Here is a 23671-nt window from a genome sequence, read left to right on the forward strand (position 1 = left end):
AGCGACTTTACCACCACTTTTCCGTATCGGGTACGTTTCAAACCATTTTTGCTGGGTCGATTCCAGCGGTAGCGATCAGCCGCGCCTACAGATCTTGAGCTATATTATTCTTTCGTGCTTGTAATATTTAGGTCCGAAAATATTTACGTAAAAGTCGTGCGCTGTTGCTGTTTTGTCCACGACATTTGTTTGCTGGCTGCCGTTCTCAGAATTCTGAGAAATAATTTCCTGAACAGTGCAACGCGTAGTGGGAGCCGATATGGAGTTAGAATGGTGTGCCAATATAACCTACATATACCGCATATCATACATCATACATATGCTAAATATCTAGGAAACATCACGTCAATGGCGACAACGACGGCGAAAATTGGCCTTGAGTGTCCAGATAATTGCTATAAAATGCTCAGACGTATTATGTCACAAATAGCCGCACAACAAAGAGCGTTCGGGCCCTAGATTAGCTTATCGTGAAGTATTCCGCTTTGCCATATGTGAAAACGGGAATTACATCTCAAGGTCGATACACCTACATACTGTTTCTTTGCTAGGTATTGTGATGACGGTCAGATCGCCGTGCTCGAATTTTCATTTGGCACACCAAAGACACATGAAGCGACGTGTTCCTGGGATGTTATTTTTTCAGGATGACGCAAGAAGTACTCAACAGAGAATGCCCGCTCTAATTTTGCGGAAACATCAATCGCCCACTGAAGGAACTTCACTGCGATTTCGTGATCCTGGCTTCTCCCATTTTCTCACAAAATCTTCGAGGTATACCATTACTTAGAGCGAAGGAATTTAACAACGAGGGCAATTCTGACAAGGCAGATTGCAGAATAACATTGGAAAGCGTAAGTTGCGATAAAGTTCATATTCTCGCAGCGCAAATACAAAGCGTAATTGAGAGAGATACGAAGCGATTTCTATTTTGACACGGTTATTAGCGCCCGTGAAGTTATAGTGTGCTCACATCCAGTCACAGTGGCACGAGAAAAAGAACGAGCCTTACAGTTTGCTTTTTTTGTCCATGTATGCCCACACAAAAACAGAGTAGGGCACGTCTGAAAAAAAAAGAAAAAAATAATAAATTATTGGAAACTGCAGTTGTCTGAAACAGAGCCATTCTCAATATAAAAGATTTCACTGATGTTTCGCGAACGTGCGATCCCTTAACCTGAAGCGCGCATGTACTCGTGTGAGCATGCCTTCAATGGTGAAAGAAAAAAATCTTTGGTAACATAGCGTCGCCCTAACAAGGGCGACAAGGTAACGAAATGTACGAAACCATTTTTATTGTTCACGATTTCACGAAGTCACGAGTTTCACGAAGGGGAGCGTTTGTTTTCTCGTAGAGTTCTAGGGTGTTTCCGCGTTGGCATCTATTACGATGAAAGCTTTAAGTCTGGAGCAACACAGATTTTTCAATTCGTATGTACAATAAATCTATGCAGTTATTAGGCGATCTCTGAACCGCCATGAATGAAATTCAGCGTGTGAGAGAAAACAAATAATTTTCTTTCAGAGCAGCGCCGTTTTTACATCAATTGCCGAAGACGGTATGCATTCAGCAAGCTAAGAACAAATTTTACGAATCGGTAACTCGGAACCAAAATCACGCATTGCAGTTTTGTGTAATGCATGCTACAGCCTCTGGAGCAACACAGATTTTTCAATTCGTATGTACAATAAATCTATGCAGTTATTAGGCGATCTCTGAACCGCCATGAATGAAATTCAGCGTGTGAGAGAAAACAAATAATTTTCTTTCAGAGCAGCGCCGTTTTTACATCAATTGCCGAAGACGATATGCTTTCAGCAAGCTAAGAACAAATTTTACGAATCCGTAACTCGGAACCAAAATCACGCATTGAAGTTTTGTGTAATGCATGCTACAGCCTCTGGAGCGGTCAACGTCTGATATATGTGTACAGGCTGTGTGAAACTGTTGCAAAGTGCACGATGGCTTAGCAAAACTATTATGCGCATAAGTTAGCCGCACGTATTACAGCAATGAGTACATCATCTTTTTTTCATTAGAATGTGTAGCTAGGGGCAGTTCATAGAATTTTGAAATCACGACCTCACTTGTGATTGCGTGGTTACAGAGCTGTGTACACCTGCCGTTTCAGATGTAATGAGTCTCAAGTTTATTAACAAATATCGTAAATTAATTTGATGTCCTAATAAAGAACGCTGCCACTATTAGTAGGCAAGTTTGACGCTCGCCATTATATTCAACAAACTTTGTCCAGTCCGGAGAAACGGAGACCAAGCAAAACGAGTCAACCATTCCTATGTGAATAGATGTGAGCTCGTGCTGCGAATCGTCCTGTTGGAAGAACATCTAATAAAATTGTGTAGAAACCAGCAATTAACATACTCAAGCTAAGCGAATACCTCGAATGAATCTACAAACAAACGATCCAATGAACGGGAGAGAGAAAGAACGAATGAACGAACCCTTTTTCTTACCGAGTCCGACCATCGACCATCCGCCGACTACCGACCAAGCACAAAAATAGCCAAGAGAGCCAAGTAAATATATTAGCTTAAAAAATACCACCCGCGATTGGAAATCTTCGTCGAAATTAGCCTGTTGTGGCACTGCAATCATATTCTATAGACCAGGGATAGTGGGCTGTCTGGCAACAGAAAAACTGGTGGTGCTTGCGAGATAGCATGCGTGGTACAAATTAATTTTAGTGGATAAGAATGGTTTCTTACTAGCCAGCGACCTATCTTCACTGACACATTCCTGCTCTTAGAAATTAATCTATAAGTGGCACATTTTTCTTCAAGCTGATTCACATGCTGCAATTTTGATCCAATGGAAAGTTCCGTTTCCATCGCGTTTGATCGAAATCGCCATCTCACTTTCCGCGAAATGCCTGCCATGTACGATCACTATTTCGGTGGCTATGCAAACAGCGAAAAATAAAGAGGAGGCAAGAGCCATCATAATTGTGCCGATAGTTATTTCGCCGTTTGTTTCGGTTGCAGTGACGGCTGTGGAATGGCGTCTGCCGTTTAACAAATCCTCAAGACCGCAACTCGTGTTCAGCGGCCATGAATTACCGCATCGGGTATTGTTAGGATCGGCCTGCAGCTATTTCAGCCCGCTGCACGTGTTCCGATCCAACCGGGATGGTGGCGCACTTCAGAGAACTGCGGATAACCGGCAGCCACGTGGCGAGGGGTCAGCTCAGGGGAGTTCTCGAGGGGAGGTAATTGGCGGAACCTCCCCATGCGCTTTTCGAGACACCAGACAATGTGCTACCTGAGGGCGCCACCTGGGCCGGCTCCGAGTTCGACGAAGCAGGCTTTGTGCGCAACACGACAACGCCGCCCTGTTCTGCTATGAGTGGGGGAGTTGCCACGGGAACGCCGACAAGTCCTCCTTCCCACGCGCCGACCAAGACGCAAGACAATGTGGTACCCGAGCGCGCTACCCACGCCGGCTCAGAGTTCTAGGAAGGTCCTCTGACGTCGGCTCCGGACCATTGCACCTATGTCTGTGTGTGTGTGCGTGTGTGTGAGCCCTCATCCTCCTCCAAGTCGAGAACCCGCCTCCTCCAAAAGGGCGGGTCATCTACAATGACGTCGAACTATGACGTCCACAGAGTGCTTATAAGCAGCGATTGTCGGCTGCTAGAGTGTGCTCGTGTCGTGCTTGAAATGTACTCGTGAGCTGTGTGCTCGTAAGCTGTTTGCTGTATGCTCGTCTTGCGGGCTCCATTTGGGAGTCCCGCTAGACTGTCGATGTATCTCATGTTCAACTGTAAATACCATGTAAATAAATCCTGCTTTCCTAAGTCCCGACGAAGGGTCAAGCTCCTTCCTACAGCTACGACTGCCAAATCTTACATCTGAATGGCAGCGGTGAGATCGGCCTACAGCTCGTAGATCGTCCGACAAGTCTAACAAATGGTGGCAGTGACGAGATCGTCCGACGAATTTTGCAGTACGTACCATCAGCCCTCACCGGTGAGCGAAAAATAGTAATAACGCATACTGAACATTCTATTTTGCAATTTCTATGCGTTTGTTGACGCACTGAGTACAGATTGAAGCGCATTCATTTTCAAATTGGATTCTGGTGTTGGCAGAGCACGTGTTTCATTCCATTTCAATTTATTTACGCGTTCTGCCAGTAACGAACCCTGCGAGGTCTCGCCCGCGATACGAAATGGTTTTGGAATTTTGTCGCAATTGATTTTTTTCGCACATGCCACTCGCGATACAAAACACCGCAGTTGCAGCTTTCTTCGCACATATAAATTATGAATAAGTCGCGCGTACGGAACGTCTTCAGGTATATTACTACCTCAGCCAAATGCTGTAATTACGGGCACATCACATGATAGGGCACAGCTTTTGTTTCAACGTTTCGCTGCTCGAGGGACCACTTAGTTGCATTTAGTTCATGTCGGTTTCCGCGCGTTCATGTCGCTTCATGCCGGTGTCAGTGGATGAAACGTGTAAATCAAGGGTTTTGTTACCTCAGCTATGACACAGGATTGTTCATTGACAGCTTACATATTAAGCGGGTAGACTATATCGTAACGCATATTAAAGCGCAGCTCGTAGGCACCCCTTCTCTCGGCGTAACTTAGCGAACGAGGAAAGCGAAAGATGGAAGATCGCGGAGCGCAACGGGGGATGAAATACGGCGAAAGTGAAGAGAGAGTGAAAGCGGAGGAGGAGAGTATGGCGAAAGGGTGACGCGGAAAGTTGGGTGGCGCACGAGACGTGCTCCACGGCAGCGACTAGGCACGCAGCGAACGCGTCCACCGATACCACATTTGGAAACAAAGCGGTGGCGTAGGCTCCGGGTGCACTGCGCATGCGCTATTTCGCCTGCACCGCCGTCGCTAGAGGGTGCGCTCCACGCGAGCCACGCGTTCCAGCGGCCAGGCTTTCTGAACAATGAGCGACGCTAGCGGTGGAAATTCTTCGTCTGGTACTGCTATTGACGGCGAGGAGTTACGGAGTCGCCATCTATCGGAAGCGCCTCGCTGGCGTAGTATGAGGGATCACGCGGCGCGCTCCTCATAGGTTTTGCTGTCAGCGCTCACTGAAAACACCACGCGCGAGCTCTCCCGGACATTTCTGTAAGTACTTTCGAAACGAGAGAATTTTCTTACTGTCTAAATAATAATCTTGGGCAAACTGAAAGCACAAGACGCTATCTCTTTACTGAATACATAGAGTGAACGCCACTGCGTGCGGTCGCCGGGATGGAGTCTCCCGAACCGGCTTCTTGCGTGCAAGGTAGGCAAACGCTGGGAGCAAACTATGTGAAATATGTTCTTATAGTGTTTGTATAACCTAATGAATCGTAATAGAACGAAGCCTCAATGCAGCGATCGCGCAGATTCGCAGCGACCGACTGCGCGTCTGCATGCTTGTCCGCGCACTGTTTCGCTTTCACCGCGCGCGCGTTTTCGCACCGTGCCATGAGCTTTAGGCCGCAGAATATGAGCATTTGACAGTAAATAAGCAACCATTGTTGCGTGGGGATTATCAGAGCTGTTCAAAAATAATTTCATTGTAGAGACTTCGACGCCTACGGGGACTATGTAATATGCCGTCGCGATGATTCAATCTTTTTTTTTTCTTCTAAATTCTTAGACCTTTCAATATTATTTCTCGAGTTGCTTCGCAGTGTATGTTTATCGGTGTTCTCAGCGTGCAATTTCCCGCTGCTCTTTTTTGTAATCCAGTGCACAGAATTCATAACACAAATATGACCATATGCCATGCTTTTCTTGATGTGCGTCTTACCGCTCCCTTTCCACTCCACTGAACTTGATAGTATCTATAGCATCGACAAGTTCATAGACCAAACCGTCATGACATTAGTCGGGCAGCGGACTCGGGCGAGCGTCTCAGTGCGCGTTTTCAGAACATCGCAGACCGGGCGCCGTTGCAGAAATCTTCCTCGCGTCTGTGCTTGCTGCATACCCGAGTTGTAGCCGATGATTGTTTGCCGGTTTTATGTTTCGCGAGCCAAGCTTCACGCAGCTTCTTGTCATGCGGCTACGTGTGAATAAGGCTGACACCGGCCTTCGTTACGTGCGTCCGGCCCTGCGGCACCGAGCAGTAGCCTACCATGTTGCGCGCCTTCAAAGGCAGCCACTACCTATTGTAGTGCTTTCAAGCGTTGTAAAGTAGAAACTCGAAGCGGGAAAATCTCGTCACTAAATGAGGACCGCAGCGTACGAGGGAATTTAAAGTCGTTTTCAGTTCGCTTCGGCACGCCCGAAGCAGCCGACGCGGCCGCTATGTCCACGTGATCCCTCCTAGCACGTCACGCCGACGGTGGCGCCAGCTTTTCCAGTGGTGGAGCTCGAGGCCAATACTGGACGAGCTGCCCGAGCTAGGGAGCCCACATGCAAGCGCTGTTTGCATGTAGGCTCCGTAGCCCGAGCAGAAGCTCAGCGCTGGCGCCGAGAGTACCCTGTCGTTCAGAGTCGAATTCTTTGCCACAGTATGTCGCGAATTCAAAGCACCTAAACAGCTGCGCTCAAAATTACTGTTAGTGAATATCGCAATCGCGGGTAAATTTTTTAATGGTTTGACGTAAAAAAAAACAACATCGTCATATAATTTACAAGCGCTAATGCACAAAAGAAGTATTCTCAATAGCTTTATATCAGCCATCTGACCGAGAACTGTTCTTTTTTTTCCGCGGGGAAACGTATAAACTTAGAAAAGTTTGCGCAGTACGTGTCTTTATTTCAACTATATTAACCATCATTTTGCGAGAGAATTAGACCTCTGCACATGTATTAATATACCTTCTCATTACGTAACATTCATTATAATACAACTCAGTGCAATGACACGACTTCACTGGTCTTAATTCCTACGAAAATGTGAATAGCTGCAAACGGTCGCCATGTCTTCATTCACTGAATAGGAGTAACGGCTACTGCGTCCTCCAAAATAAACGCAAAACAACAAAACATTAGTTGAATTGCTAAACGCGCGTATTATTTGCTCATATTAACTAAAAATGTACATGTTGATTGCGTATATAAATTTATTCGGCGTGTCGCGTAAATGTTGGCAGCGAAGAACTCATGGCCGCTCACCAACACGCTCACTAACGTGTGAAAATTGACATCACAATTCACATTACGGTGTGAGCGGCTGCACCAATTTCTTTTGTTTCACTCATAGCATACGAAACTTTATTCATTTTACCAGCACAAAATAGACGGGACGTAGAGGCGACATACAGACATACGAACGTCCCTCCTATTTCTCGCTGTCTCCTCTCCGCCCTCTTGACGCTGGTAAAATGAATTGAGATTGACTTAGTCAATTAGCATGTTTAATTGCACTACTCACAGTACACGAAATGGCCATAGGCGATATAGGCGTATTCACCAAGCGATTAAAACAATTGATGTTTTCGTAACGCACAGACGCATGCCGAATACTGATAGTGAATATATTTCTGAAGGTGGTGGGGCAGCCACAGTTCTTCCTTATCAAACAAAATCCTGCGTGAACTAGGCCCAAAAGCTGCATTCATAAAATAGCTGCTTCCTTCACGTCATAAAGATTTCCAATATGGCCGTCTTTCCGATGGGGTCGTGTGCATGGCAACCGATTGCAATGTGCTCTACGCGCGACGCCTGCACAACTGGAGATGCAGTGAGAGCCGGCAGTTCCGCGAGAGAATTATTGTACTTTTGCTGTCGGCTTCTGCGCTGTTCTTATGCTTTCCGTTAGTTTTTGTAATGCCTCCTTTACTAGATGCCCGCCGCGTTGCTGGCTTTCCCATTGTAGCGGCGGTTCCTTTAGTTCCGCATAAATTCCGTGAGGCGGCGCTCGTTGCGTTTTCGACTTCCGGCGGATGTTACAGCGGCGGCTGAATGCTTCTGCCGGCTAGTTATATGCGTGGACGTGTGTTAGCGAGCGTTATCACGGGACTCCGAGACGATGACAGATGCCATGGTAATCTCAGAGGCCGCAGCAAGTGATCGAAGTGACAGGCGTTCGCCATGAGAGGCGCTCGTTGCTTTTTCGCGGAGACGAGAAAAGGGGGAGGGCACGGAACAGAGTTTACCGGACAACGCGGCAGGCATCTAGTAAAGGAAGCGTTGGTTTTTGTCTAGCGCCGTACTACGCTGTGCGACTGTGAAATCACATCACAACAGAACGAGCTTTCTATTTATTTGAGGCCTGTCTCGCTAGTACAGAAGAAGAAAAATATTCACCGACGATTACGACACTCGCTGATGCGAAAGTTGAGCGCAGCTCTATGCATATTTTCATTTTTATTTATTTGTCAGATTCTGCCGGCTACCTATCGGAAGCCATGGCAGAAGTGGGCACATCGATAGTGTAAAGAGTAAGTCATACATTGCAATGATTCAAGTTGTTTTCTTAAGGGCACAATTTGGCGCTATAATTAGTTGAACTTTCAAATCACGCTTTTGAAAATGTTCGATTCTTCGCTGTCGCTACGACGTGACAATATTTTGGAGATAACTATCTTACGTCCGTATGATGCAATATTTCCTGTTCCTCTTGCGCGATCTACATTATGAACACAAGGTCGCCTATGTGTAGTACCAAACGCTGCTTTCCCTGTGCGAGACATCTTGGCTGATCAAATGCTCCATGTTAAGCAATCGAACCAATTGAAGAAGACATTGTTGCGTATAAGGCCTACGCAATAAGGAAAAGATGTGTCAACCTTTTTAAAGTGTACTTAAAGAGAAAAAGAAACTTTTAGAACGGGCAAATTGGTTAATGCACCTAGCTTACATTATGTCACGTATTTAAACGGACACCTTCTGAACCCCTTGGAAAAAGCACGTAGCAGCATATCGAAATCCCGGTAGTAAAATACGAATTCTTGCTTTGTTGCAACGTATGTCGAAATTCGGTGAAAGTCGTCATAGCTACAGGGTATCCAGGCATTCCGCGCGAACAACGTGAAGCGGTGTGTTAGCGTGACAGTATGAGTTATTCCCGAGACAGCGTCACCAACTAACGTAGTAGGCTAGCCACCTGCATATACGCTGCGTTATCCCTGTTGTTATGTCATCGGGCTGCAGAGCTCGATGTCTGGGGGCTTGAACCCGGCCTCAGCGTCAGTATTTTAAAGGAAAGCAACATGCAAAACGACCAAGAAGTTTGTTTTAGGTGCACGTTAAATAACCCTAAGGGGCCAAATTGATCCGCAGTCCAGCGCTTCGGCATGCCTCATAATCGGATCATGGTTTTCACACACAAAATCCAAGTCGACGCAAGTCGCCAGATTATCAACCTGCTGCTATTGTAGCAAGTTCCGAAGAGTTGAATGTGCAAGCAGCCAAGCTTCTTTGAGGTGCTCAGTCACTTCAAAACTGGGCTGCAATATTATTCAGATGGGTAGGCGGTTTCTACTGCCACTTTTCCAGCCGGCATTGTATTACAAAAAACTGTCTTCCGTACTCTCTTCAGCAGATGAAAAAAATTCTGTCCATGACCAGCTTCAATTCTGAAATGGTGTCTACGGCATTGTACAATTTGCGTATTAGAAACAGGAATTACTGTCCTGTTGACTGGCTTCTTGATGTTAAAAAGCATATCCTCCCATAGCGGTTAATCATAGCGGAATCGCTCTTTTTTTCACTTCAGCTTGGTGCTGCATTCAATCGGAAAACTATTCAAATACAGCCTTCGCAGTTACGTACAGAGTGTGTTCTGGTGCGGAACGTACAACGGATCGTGAGCAAAGGTGTGTAGAGGCCAACTGGAAAATAAGCACAAAAAGAAACAGCATGGAGTACAGTACAAATGACTAGAACATTTAAGGGCTGTGTGTGCAAAAGTATTAGTAGGAAGTGTATCTAAAGCGAATTATATATATATATATATATATATATATATATATATATATATATATGTATATGTGTATTAGGCAAAAAGGGATTCTTCAGGCTACCTTTCAAACGTAAAGACCTTGAGTGGTGCTACAAGGTAAACAGAACAGGTATTTAATTTCGACAGTTTCGATCGGTGCGCCGATCTTCATAAGGGTTTACAAAAGAATGGCAGTTCGGCCCTGGTAGTGAAGACACCAGACCGGGTGCCCGGTCGTTCTTACATACATCAAACCGAGAGGAACTGTTGTGACAGTGATTGATTTTCGGCGCCTTGGCAGATTTACAGCGGCCTTCGGCAGCTATGCAGGGCAAGAGGAAGGCGGAGTCACATGTATGTAGAGCAAAGAGGTCAGTCAGGAAAAAAAAGGAAAGAGAAAGAAAAAGGAAAGAAAAAGGAAAGCACGCAGGAGGAATGAGACGTAAGTCGGAGAGTGAGGGGGGGCGAGAAGTAGCGGCAGCTAGGTTCCCGTGCACCCGAGGCAAGGAGGGAGAAAAGGGTCGCTTTGCAGCACCAGTGCGTGGGCTGCTATTGTAGCGGGAGAGAGGGCAAGTTGAATCGGGTAGCAGGGGGCACAATAGAGAAGGGGCCCAGAAGGAAGACAGAAGAGCGGCAACTTGTGGAAAGAAACACAGTGTCTCAGTACACATATACAAGGCACGGCCCGTTCCGGCAACTCTATGGTCCAGCTACGGTGCGAAAAAAAAAATAGTTCCTAAAAAGAATATATGCGTGGGATTCGCAAAGCAAGTGTGCCCATGGGCTTAGATTTAGGGAGCCGAGTTAAATAGCCTCCTTGTGGTCCAGTTTTTGAACGTTTAACAAACAACGGACGTCAAGTCAGCACATGCGTATTTCAAGAAGGGCAATAGGTCACTCAGAATGACCACTTCAGCGGCAGGGTCCAGGAATCTGAATTTATTGGTTTTCCGCTCGCCCCCTTGAGGCGCATGCGGAGGGGTGAGCAAGCAGTGAATAAATAGCCAGCGTCTCGATTTTAGAGTACAGAGGATGTATTCGCGTTTCCCATGCACTTTCACGGCATATACCGGAGGCACGTCAGCCGCCCCGGACTCTCATTAATTCCTTTAGTGTACGTTCCAAATTTATGGATGAAAAAAGATTCTCTCTGCTTACGTGCACGGGTGTGTTGGAAACCAGATTTCAAGAGCACAACGCTCACGCGTTCAAAGGAGTGATCTGGCAGCCGAACGTGCCTGGAGACGGGGAAATCGGGGAGACTTTTCACATGCGCGCGGTGATTGTTAAACCGCAGGCGGAAAGGGGTCTCGGTTTGGCCGATATATTCCTGCCTACACACCTCGCATCGAATTTTGTACACGACGTTACTGGAATCACAGTCAAGATTTTCAGTCATTTTATATACGAAGGGCGAGTTCGATGCTTCAGCCGTGTCTGCTGTTGTCATGTGACGGCATACCTTGCAACGAGGTTTCCCACACGGTCGACAGCCCTTGGGCGTGTTTGACTTCTGTGTCCTCGCCCTGACTAACATATCCCTTAAATTTTTGTTTCTTCTATACACAACCCGAGGCGGCTGCTTGAAGATAGCAGCGAGTCGGATGCTCTGTTTCATGATATTAAAATGCCGGGTGAGAATGGCATTGACCCGCGGAGCACTCGTGGTGTATGTGAGGACCAAGTTTGGATCTGATTGTGTATTGGTATTGCTAACCTTTTCTTCCATTATCTGTGCTCTATCTAAGCTGCGGGCGCGTTCAATGGCATCGTCTACTATTTTTGGAGGATATTTTTGGCGTATGAGAGCAGATTTCAGTTCCTCCGCGTGTCGCTCAAATTGCGCAGATTCGGAACAGACTCTTCTGTATCTGTGGGCCTGGGAGTAGGGAATGCCTGTTTTGCAGTGATGGAGGTGGCTACTATAAAAATGCAGATATTGCTGACGATCTGTCGGCTTTTTGTAAAGGGACGTGGAAATGCGACCGCCACTCAGTGACAGAGTGACGTCGAGGAAGTGAATACTATCTTGGGAGAAGTTGTGCGTAAAGCAGATTGACGGGTGCAGAGAATTGAAATTGGAAATGAAGTCTAAGAGACTTTGTTCATTGTCGGCCCACAGAAAGAAAATGTCATCCAGGAATCGCTTATAAAATATTGGTTTTACGGCCGAGTTTGCGACGAAGGGTATTTCTAAAGATGTCATAAAGATATATGCATAATTTGGCGCCATCTTCGTTCCCATGGCGGTTCCACTGATTTGCAAATAATGCTTGTCCACGAACTCAAAGTGATTATATTTCAGTACTAGATTTATCATCATCATCATCATCATCAGCCTGGTTACGCCCACTGCAGGGCAAAGGCCTCTCCCATACTTCTCCAACAACCCCGGTCATGTACTAATTGTGGCCATGCCGTGCCTGCAAACTTCTTAATCTCATCCGCCCACCTAACTTTCTGCCGCCCCCTGCTACGCTTCCCTTCCCTTGAGATCCTGTCCGTAACCCTTAATGACCATCGGTTATCTTCCCTCCTCATTACATGTCCTGCCCATGCCCATTTCTTTTTCTTGATTTCAACTAAGATGTCATTAACTCGCGTTTGTTCTCTCACCCAATCTGCTCTTTTCTTATCCCTTAACGTTTCACCTATCATTCTTCTTTCCATAGCTCGTTGCGTCGTCCTCAATTTGAGTAGAACCTTTTTCGTAGGCCTCCAGGTTTCTGCCCCGTAGGTGAGTACTGACTAGACTAGATTTAGAAGAGTCTCAACTGTACCTTTATCTAATTGCCTAGGTTGGGTGGAGCCAGCGTAAGCTGAAACTGCGGAAGCTATGTATCGGCGTGAGGTATGTTGGTGTACAAAGATGCGACATCCATAGTGACCAAGTAACCCCCCGCCGGTACCGTCAGGTTTGATACCTCCCGAAGGAAATGATTTGTGTCTTTAATGTACGAGGGGAATGAAGATGGGATGTCCTTAATGAGACTGTCAATAAAGCTGGATATTTTCTCAGTCACTGTTCCATTACTGGAAATGATAGGCCGACCGGGATTGTTTATTTTGTGACTTTTGGGTAGTAGGTAGAAACTGCCGGGGCCAGAGTTTCTTGGTATCAATGCTTTGAACGGCTTATCGGTTATCTGCCCTGCCTTGCGCAGAGTGGTTAGGGCATCCTTTATTTCGCTTTCAAATTTCTCGGTAGGATTGCTTGGGAGTTCTCTATAAAATTTAGAGTTTCCCATTTACGGAAACCTTCGGCTATGTAAACACTCCGGTCAAGTACCACCACTGCACCACCCTTGTCCGCTGGCTTAATGACAATTGTCTGATCATCACGTAAAGTTCGCAGTGCCTGCTCTTCCTCTTTTGAGAGGTTACTGCGGATGGGACGATGCCTCTCGTACTCTTTTATAATGTCTTTTCGAACCGCACAAATATACCTGTCCATGTATTTGTCGCGTGCCTCGCCAGGTGCCCATGATTTTTCGGAGAGTTCAGGTAGCTGATCAAGACACCCATACATGTTCTACATACATGTGACTCTACATACATGTGACTCCGCCTTCCTCTTACCCTGCATAGCTGCCAAAGGCCGCTGTATATCTGCCAAGGCGCCGAAAATCAATCACTGTCACAACTGTTCCTCTCGATTTGATGGAACAGCGATCGGGCACCCGGTCTGGTGTCTTCACTACCAGGGCCAAACTGCCATTTTTTTGTAAACCCTGATGAAGATCGGTCCACCGATCGAAACTGTCGAAATTAAATACTTGTTCTGTTGACCCTGTAGCACCACTCAAGTTCTTTATATATATATATATATATATATATATATATATATATGCCTTCGGAACATAACACACATACAAAGCGCGAGTGAAGATAAACTGCGAATTGATCCAGATAGTTGATCAACACAATGCGTGCTTCAAGTGCGTGCGGCCCGAGGCAGCGCAATCAAAGTGAAGCAACTAGACTTGGTGAACGTCGAAGACATAAAATTATTTACTTTTCTTACGTCAAAATGTGGTACACAAGTGTAATTTGTAAAGCTGAGAAGGCACCATATATTAGCAAAGATATCAGAATATAAAAAAAAACGATATGTCGTCTACCGAAAATATCAATAGAAATCACCGCCCAAGCACTCCGTACAGGTAGTTAACCAGCGAAGCCTAACGTGCACCCCCGGTGTTTATCACTGGGCTAATCCCGATGGTTCACTGAACGACGGCTTGGTAGGCTGCCGGATCCTCGGTACGCAGCTGCTGTTTGCACTCCGTTGCAGCAGCCTGTTCTTGTGCCCGGGCTGCAGCATCGGCACTGCGTAGACGAGCTCGCTCCCAGTTCTACTCGCGGCATTGCTTATCTAAAGCTACCTGCTCCCCAGGAGCACGTATGATGCGTGGCCTATTTATTTCGAAGCTGGAGAGAAACCGCTGCGCGCGCGCTCGGCTGCGACAGAGAGCAATGACGTCACTACTGGTTCAGATAATCGCGCTTCTCTCTTTCTCTTTTTTTTTAACGCATGCGCATGGGGTTGCGTCAGAGGAGTTTTCGGCGTGCAGGCAACCGACACGAATCGTCTTGCCATATAGAGCTTTGCTGTAATACCAGACCTCGAGTGAACTCCATGCTAGCTAGCCTGCGATCTGCCGCTTTCGTACAAAAGGAATATGAAATGTAACAGGCTGGCACTGCACATGCGCGGCGCATGCGCAGTGCCATTTCGTCGTCTGTGCGATTACTCCGACCATCCGTCTGTCGGTCGCCTCTACACCGAAAACTCCGCCGGCGCAACTGTATGCGCCTGCCCGGAAAAAAATACACGAAAAAGAGGCGCGCGTTTAGCCAACACCAACACAAGGCCTCTTTACTCCGATCCATGACGTCACCCTACCTGGCCCGAAATTTCAAATTGACAAGGCTGGCGTGATGAACGCGGTGAAGTCAAAATCACCGTTGCCTACTCGGAAGCACCCCCATCAGATTCTATGGCACTCGGACCAGTTAGCATGGCATCATAGATCGGAGTGAAAAGGCCTTGTACTATCTAGGTGGTGTTGGATTAGCTGCGCCAGTAGTTAAGTCGTTGCTCTCCGTCGCAGCGGAGCGAGCGCACAGTAGTTTGTCTCCGGCTCCGAATTCAATAGGCCACGCGTCATACGTACTCCTGAGGAGCCGGCAGCTTTCTATCAGCAACGCGGCGAGAAGAACCGGGAACGAGCTCTTCTACGCCACGCCGATGCTGCAGACCGGGCACGAGAACAGGTTCGTGCAACCGAGCACAAGCAGCAACTGCGTACTGAGGATCCGGCAGCATACCAAGCCGTCGTTTAATCAACCTTCGGTATTAACCCAGTGATAAACACCGGGACCACTCTTTTCAGCTTCGCTGGTTAACCGTCTGTACGGAGTGCTTGGGTGGTGATTCTCTAATGTTCTTAGTAATGACCTCTCTAAACTTTATTTGCGTCTGCACAAGCATTCATGCTACTAATTTTTCAGAGAACTGAAACTATACGGTAAGACGCCGCACATTTGCGACAAATGGGACCGAACAAGGCATCGAATTATCTGGGCCGCTCACAATGCCTAAATAAAGCTCGACATGAGTCATACCATAAACAAACACTTTCAGGCTGACTATAACTGCAATGTTTGGCACAATCTTGTTGGTTTAGGTCTTTTTTCAACCAGGATACAGCGCTAGTTTTGTGGGACACTGTGACAACATTAGCGCTTTTCACCTGAGCGATGCAGAATCTTACAATTGAGGAGCCACGCCAGGCGGCGATAGCTCATACGACTACCAGTCAAAATCATTCTTTTTCTTATGCTTTATATGTATTAACGCGATAGCGTTAAGGAGCTCGTGTCGCAGAAAAGCCGGTGTCGTCGGTGTCGGTGTCGGGTATCGGCGTCGGTGTCGGCGTTTGCGCCCGGCGTTGACCGTGAGCGATAAATCACGGCAGGCACTCCATAAATAAAAAGCAACTTCCAAGATGGGCTGGGTGGGAATCGAACCAGGGTCTCCGGAGTGTGAGACGGAGGCGCTACCACTGAGCCACGGGTTTTTTTTTTCTTTATTGCCTGACTTTGACAAAGAAAGAGCAGCAATAGCAATACATAAGACAAAACATAAAAGATACAATGAACACGTCGTATTGACATAAACAGCCTGGTGGGAGGCTGGCTTCGCCACATTAAAATTCATTTAGAGCCATCAATGGCTCCACCCTTGACAGCCACTCGGGAGTATCCCCACCGGCCTTCAAAATCTCAACAAACCGATGCACAGTGTCACGGAAATAAATTCGCGTTGGTCGTGCGTCGGGATCGCAGTAGTATCCTGCCATTCGAGAGCGCCAAATACTGTGGAGGCCAATTAACATTATTAAATCAAACGGAAAACCATCCTCGTTAGCAATGGGTAGATACCGTATTCCATGAGGGTCGAGGGGAAACTGTTTCTTTAACGTTCTTTGTAGTACGTCCCAAAAAAATACCCCTCCCCAACAATGAAGAAAAACGTGATATATCGTTTCTGGTTGTTTGCAGATAAGGCAGTGAGATCCCCATGGAAGAAATAAGCCCTTTTCCTGTAAAAACATTTTTACTGGCAATGTTCCAGTGTGTAACTTAAAAAAGAAGGTTTTAACCCCTGGCGCAACTTGCATTTTTTTTACTCTCTTTAACACGTCCCTACCAGGGCCTCCACTGTACAGGGCTCTGTACATTGGCTCCGGCAGAACAACGTCACACAAATCTTTGTACAATTTTTTCTTTTTTACAGTTGATAAATATTCATGTGAAAACCTCGTCGCAAGGAATCTTACACTTGCGACAACTTCTCTAAAATATCCAAAAATGCCTCCCGTGAGTGTTTCGGTTGAAACAACAAAGTCTGGCAACGCGCGCCCGAGCCTTACTTGGCATGCGGTGCGCAAAAAGGGATCGCTGACGTCGCGAAGGAAAAGAAACCTGTTCACAATCTGCCGCAAAAAAAGGTGTCCCAGGCCCAATCCACCATTCTTGACTCCTCTGAACAAATTTGTTCGGCTGCACCTTTCCCATTGCGCATCCCACACGAAAATTGCAAAAATTCGATGCAGCTTCTGTACATTGAGTCTTGCACAATGTAACACCTGCATTACATACCACAGCCTACTAATAAAGAACAGATTGCACACGGTGGCTCTAGCAAAAATCGATAAGTTTGTTTCTTTCCACCTTTCCGCCTTTCCACGTGTATCATGCGTCTGCGCTGTCCAATATGTCGCGCTATCTCGGTAGCATTCTAGAGGTACTCCCAAGTACCTCGTTGGGGTCGTAACCCAGGACACATTTGCGAAGCGGTCGGGCGTCGATTGCCATTCTCCGTGCCAGAGCCCTAGTGATTTTGCTAAGTTCACTCTGCTGCCTGTGACTTGGCAGAAGTTCTCTACACATTTAATACTGAGCCACGGGTTCCATGCTTCAAAGCGGTACAAACGCGCCTCTAGTGAATGCGGTGTTGCCTTGGAGGCGTGCGTCGCTTGCTCAGGCGCACATTTCGTTGCCGCGCCGAACGCTGCGTTGCTCGACGCTCACCGCGTCCGATGCGGGGCGCGTAGTCGCTGCGCCGAAGCCCACTGTCTTACATCCCTTGGCGGGTCGACGGGAACGCTGTCGCGTTCCACTCTTGAAGGCGAAACTTAAGCGTCCTCCAGTTTTTTCGTATGTTCTGCTTTCTTATACGTAATGTATTAACACGAATGAAGTCTTTATTTATTTAACGTTTAGGCCCGAACTGTGCTCTTCCTCAGTCTTTTTTTTTCTTTTTTGTCGTGAGCCCCAAATTCGAGCCGCGCTTGTCAATTAGGTTCGTGTCGCGTATTTTGGTTTCGTTGCATAAATATGTTCTGCAGTGCGTTGGATTCCTATATTTATCATCTGTTCAGATAATCACGCTTAGACCTCACGCATTTGCTGAGTGATAGTGTCTTTTCGAAGCAGATTTTTTTTCATTCGTACTCAAGGTGAATACCAGAAACAAATCGCTAAGCCAATTACAAGAATCAAGAATAGTGCATAAATTCGCACACCTTAATAAAGAAATGCGCGTAGTACAGAGTTAAAATGTATCTTAAGATGAACGCGCCAATATCGACAAATGCGGTGTACAAAAAATACGTCTAAGTTTAACGTGACTACTAATCAAGCTAGCCATCACTAAGTGACGCCGCGACGGTGACGACCCCTGACGATCTAAGTCCCTGCTTAAAGGCCTGAATTCTCCACTTTCGCTGCATTATTAACAATGGACAGGTCCAGGTGTCTCAACGTTACGTTTATTGAAATCGTTATTTATTCTGCTTTTGGTGAGTGTAGGTTATTTTCGGAAAATGTTGTTTCCTAGCATGATGATGTTTCGTTAAGCCGGCGACTACATTGTATGGGCGTAATTCTTCCTGCGGGATCTTTGCAACCGCTTTTACAGCAAGGCAAACTTGTCGAACCACTTCCTAGGCGACAGTTGAGTATTTTATCGAAGCGTCGCGATAAGTGTCGGTTGATCTCGAGTGCGCATTCAGCCTCGTAAGCAGGGGCAAGTTGCTATGTCCTTTTAGTGTCTCCTACAGCAAAAAAATATTCATCTGCATCTTCTTTATGCCGTGCTCTTCCAATACATGAATCGGGGCATGCGGAGCGCGCAAGTTCGACAATAACTGCTTTTGTCTATTCGAACGTTCCACGACTTGAGCGGCATTGCATTTGCTGCATGTGCTGCAGCCACGTTGCTACAATTGCCTGCAAATCAACAATTTCATTGTGCAGAAGTGAATTCACAAACCTTAGCGGCAACATGGAAGCTCCGAAGCTCATAATGCCACAGCTTAGATGGCCCAACTTTCCAGTGGTACTCACCTGGCGAGTTCGCCTATGCGTTGCAACCTCCTTTGTGAAAGAACATTCTTCCATCTTGAGAGCACATCGCCCTTTGCGCTAAACTGAAAAATAAACAAATTGATCATTAAAGGCATTGTACATGTTATAGCACGGACTGGTCACTTAAAAACAAATTTGCAGTTCCGCTGGAAAGGTGAAGCACCGATTTCTATAGAAAATTAGCAGATAGCTGTACAAAGTAAGGATGGTAGTTCTAGTGACCGTATAAACTTGTAGACATTCGCTTACTAACTAAATTAACAATGACAGAATGCGTAACCGTGACTCAACGAAGACGTAGAAAGAAACAGACACACGGAGACAGCGTGTCTCTGTGTGTCTGCTTCTTTCTATGTCCTTGTTCAGTCGCGCTTACACATTTTATCATGGATTCAAACCAACAAGACCGTCAACGTGGCACCAGAATGGTATCACGCGTTCACAGGCTAACATGAACTCGCATCGCCCGATGACAGCGGAAACTGTTTGTGAAACGGTGGAGTTGGGAATCACGGCAGCAGCCGCGAGCCAATCGACTTCCGTGCATTTGTCGCTTCAACGCGTACGAAACGTCGAAATCACAACGCATACGACGCTACCGGCATTACGCGCACTCTGCAAACATCGCAGATCGCTTTGAAGATGAGGCCCGCGCGGGCGCGCACTTTAGCCACGCACTGTACTGCGTATCGGGCATGTAGTAGTATGGGGTATGGAGCAGTCCGAGTTTGTAGTCGTCGCTAGTGAGCGGCCTACTCTGTGGTGAGGGATGGGGCTGGGGGTGTGTATTGCCTTCGTTTGTCCCGGTAGAACGAGAGAATATCAGCGAAGAAGAGCAGGCACTCCCCAGCTCGTACAGGGGGCTCGGCTCCTACTGCCCGGAATGTGAGACCTCGGGCCAAGGAGTGAGCCTCCTCGTCGCCAGGGAGGCCGGTATGTGCTGGCGTCCAGATTAGGGTTATGGAGCACCGGCGCCGCCAGAAGCCTAGTAAGCGCGCAGCGGTGCGGGATATGTAGCCATTGGCATAGTTGAGAATGGCGGATTTGAAGTGAGTGATAAACCGCCTCTTTCATTTTCCTGCGCTGCCCTATGCCGCACGCCGCTGAAAACGTTTTGAAAGGGTCCTGGGGCTTTCGCCGGTTGATTTGTGTGCCTGCGCCCACGTTGAGTACGCGTCGGTTGTGCGTTTCGTGGATCGCGAATCATTATTAATGGCTTCTTCCGGACAGCATGTCGTTACTGAAGCCATGTAGCGCTCAATGACTACTGGGTGAGCAGGCCTAAGTGCGTTGTTCTGCAAACAGTGCGGCCGATAAAGGTACGCCGAGTTCCGTTTGGCGGCATGGCTACCTTGAAATTTGTCCCCGATTTCTGCACTTGGACATCACTTTTTGTATTCTTTTTACACATTATTTAGACGTTTCGCATATTGAAAAATCTTCGAGCGCAGCCTTCTGCGTCGGATTTATTAAAGCGGTGCACTTGTTTACATTGACATCTACAGCCGCAGGTTGTTGTTATCGTCAAATATTGTGGAAAAGGTCCATCGCTGATATGAAATAGTGTCAAAATGTAGCAAAACATGCATATCTGCGCATATGTATCATATTGTTACACTGAGACGAGTCAATATGAGCGGCCGAACCACTTAAACAACAGGAACTGTGATCCAGATACATAAATTACGGGCTGCTCATTAACTCATTCTCGCTTTTTTTTAACTCCATCATACTTACAGTTTTGCGTGCCATAGAGCATTATTAGAGAAAACTGTGCTCGCATAAGTGCTCATTTGTAGGCCATGTTGTTCTCTCCCGAAAACAGGCGGATGCCATCGCTCACACGGCGTTGGTATAAATGAGCGAGGCGGTTGTTTATGCTGGTGTATACCGAATACACCGTCTCTTGTTTGCCGCTTGACGCAGAGGCAAACAGTGCATCTCTGAAATTCAGAAATGTGTCCGCAAAGCGACACGTACAGGCCCACCCATATACGTCCAGCCTATAGCCTACAGGTACCGTGACGTACAGATGTTGGCGCAGCGCTGTGTCGCCGCTTACCGCATATTGTGTACGCGCCATGCGAAGTACAGTGTAGCTGATTTCAAATCGCTAAGGCCAGAATTGAATTATGAAAGCAGTTTCGTTCTACCTAACTGCTCACATTTCAGTTGAGGTTCGCCGGTAGCGAGTGCACGCATTCGACGGCGCCATGTTAACCTTCGCTGAACAGGATCGACATTGGCTCAAACTTCGTGGGCACCGCCTGAGAGGGTTAAAGCTTGTTAATTTCAACTTGGTAGGCGTGCTTGACTCATTTTGAGCACGATTAATTATATATACAAGCGAACACTCTCTCGCTATTGTGTTGTCGGTTCGACGGCCGATCCCGAGGGGTTCGGTCGAACGATGGTCAGCACGCTGATTTTGCCGGTGCCTTCGACAAGAAAGCCTGTCGCAGTACAACTAGCGCTAGTCGGTTGCGTCGTTGTCAACCTGGTATGATAAAAAGGTTTCAGTGACGCACAGGTCAATCATTGGAGTGAGTATCTTGTCGGTCTCGTATCGACTCAGTGTTGCCGCGCCTTACGAGTACGAGCAATCAGGGACGCACTACCACCACCAGCAAGTGAGGACCGACGCTGCAAAAGCACTTCGTCAGCAACGTGATGTACTTAAGTTTCGCCCAAGTGTAACGCACGGGTTTTTGTTAAATTAGCGAGCCATTCATGAAAGGCGGCAACTACCTGGCCCACGGTGCAGTCCGGACAATTCGGAAGATGCCCTGGCCGCTTTCTCTTTTAAAGTGGAGTTGCGGTCTTACGCTACGCACGTTTTCGGCACCGCACCGACGTCGAGCTACCAGTAGAGTTTCAACGCGGTACACAGCACGAGTGTTTACAGCAGCGCGCATCCGAGCGCTTTTTTTTTTTTCGGGGGACTTACCGACGCGAGGCCACGCACGCGACCCTTCCAAAACGTTTCGCGACTAATCCGCTAGGGCAGGGCGCATGCGCCGTCGCGCCATGAAAGAGGCGGATTGTGGTGGCAGATGCAGAGTTGAGAACAAGCGCGATGGCTGCCTCCTCTACCTATGTGGTGGAATTGGTCATGATTGCGCTGTAGCTTAGAATATTTGCCACGAGAGGGCATGCATCTGGGCCGCGTTCCTCACTCGCGCGCGTGAGACGGAACCGCGTTCGCCGGATCACCCTCACACGCTTTCACCCATACGGAACATCACGACGACGGCGACGCCGACAGCATAAATCCGCCGGGAGTGTCTATATACTTGCTATCCCAATAAAAAGAAAACAGAACACTTTTCGTAATATATGCCGGTTCCGCACAGCCGTCCAGCGTGGTGACTATGAAACTATGGCGTTGTGCTACTGACCACACAATCACAGTATAGGTATTCCGCGTCGACGGCATCATTGTCATGTGTTGGCATGCGAAAACACTCTGGCAGTTGATCTAGCTGCCCGTTAATTTACACAGGGTCGAAATAAACTCAAAGTCCGCCAATACGGCGTTTCTTAAAGCCCACAAATTCTTTTGGAACGGTAAAATTCATAACAAAAACGGTTATTTTTTCGCACAATCAATTTTTGACGCAAAGAGCTGAGAAAGGAGCGTAGTTAGTGACAACATTGCTCGACTTTGACATTGAATATGGTCCAGCAAATGTTGGTTTCAGTACCTCCAGACAAATCTGTTTGTCCATTATATAACCGTTGCCTCCGAAAGGAGGTCTGAATTCGGCTTGTGTGCCCGTCACAGTTATTCGTGCGCTGACCTCTAGTCAAAGCATTTTTAACAATACTTCTCATAAGACTCGGGTGTTCAGAATATTTCACAATGGTAATTCTATAGGAGCCCTCAGAACGGCGATAAATTCATAGAGAGTAGTAGTTTAAAGTATGCAGCAACATTGCGTCCACGTGCCAGTTCCGTATCAAGAGTGCGGGGGCGTAGTTTAAAGGCAAATTTTGGTTTCGCACGTATTTGTCTTCTGCTCGTGTGTGTGCCTTTGCGCTTGCAGTGCGCTCTCGCGTGATCCATTTGACGAGAGCGCGAGGTGTTAAACGAAATGGCGTGCATTTAAATTTTTGGCGAAGGGTGCTGTAGCTCTGTATGTTACTGCATTTTATCGTGATAGAGTTATATGGACACTCCAGGCGCACTTTTTTGCCGTCACCGTAATGTGCTGTATAAAGTCTAAGGGCAATAACACCCTCGCCGTACGTCATATGTTGTATGTGCGACTGACAGCACGCGAAAGAAGGCGAGGATCGTGGCTGAAGCTGGCGCACGCGGAGGAAAGCGGAGAGCAAACTCGCCGTCTTCCGTCGCGCGAAAGGCCGTGGGGGTGATGGTAACGAGAAAGGGGGGGACGGCATTGTGCTCCGGCAGCAACTGCGTATTTCGCGACCGGGCGCAAGGGGAACTGACGATGGCGCCTCACTCTGGCGCGTGATAGCAGGGCCGCGCGCGGTCGCACGCGCCGCCGTATCTTAAAAATGATCTGGGGCGCTATAACGTAAAACTATTCCAAACTTTTCTATTCCAATTCTGCTATCAGCCCTCCACGATTGGTCAAAAACTTTTTTCGACCACGCCTACTTCCCCTGTCTGTCACGCGACGTCACAAAAACCGCAATACCTCCCCATCTGATATGATGTGTACACACTGATTATGCATGATTTGACAGAAAAACAAAAAAAAAACAGTTGTTCCTGATTCGACCCCTTTTCGCCGTTAGCCCTCGGCTATTGGTAAAAAGTTTTCGGGCTGCACCCACTTCACCTGCCTCCCTCGCGACGCCACAAAACCGCACAAACTCATCGCGTCAAAGTGAC

The 23671-nt window shown here is 47.3% G+C and overlaps 1 protein-coding gene across 1 annotated transcript in view; it reads right to left on the reverse strand.

The window, feature by feature from the left end:
- LOC135901468 (membrane metallo-endopeptidase-like 1) overlaps nt 1–23671 on the reverse strand; it is a 172948-nt gene that overhangs the window by 16522 nt on the left and 132755 nt on the right. The window contains exons 14-16 of the mRNA XM_065431278.1: nt 18787–18869; nt 9702–9760; nt 1013–1064 (exon numbers count right to left, since the gene is read on the reverse strand). Coding sequence (XP_065287350.1) covers nt 1013–1064; nt 9702–9760; nt 18787–18869 — 194 coding nt within the window. The remainder of the gene's footprint in view (nt 1–1012; nt 1065–9701; nt 9761–18786; nt 18870–23671) is intronic.

This window comes from Dermacentor albipictus, chromosome 1 (assembly GCF_038994185.2).
Source record: "Dermacentor albipictus isolate Rhodes 1998 colony chromosome 1, USDA_Dalb.pri_finalv2, whole genome shotgun sequence".
Classification (NCBI taxonomy): domain Eukaryota; kingdom Metazoa; phylum Arthropoda; class Arachnida; order Ixodida; family Ixodidae; genus Dermacentor; species Dermacentor albipictus.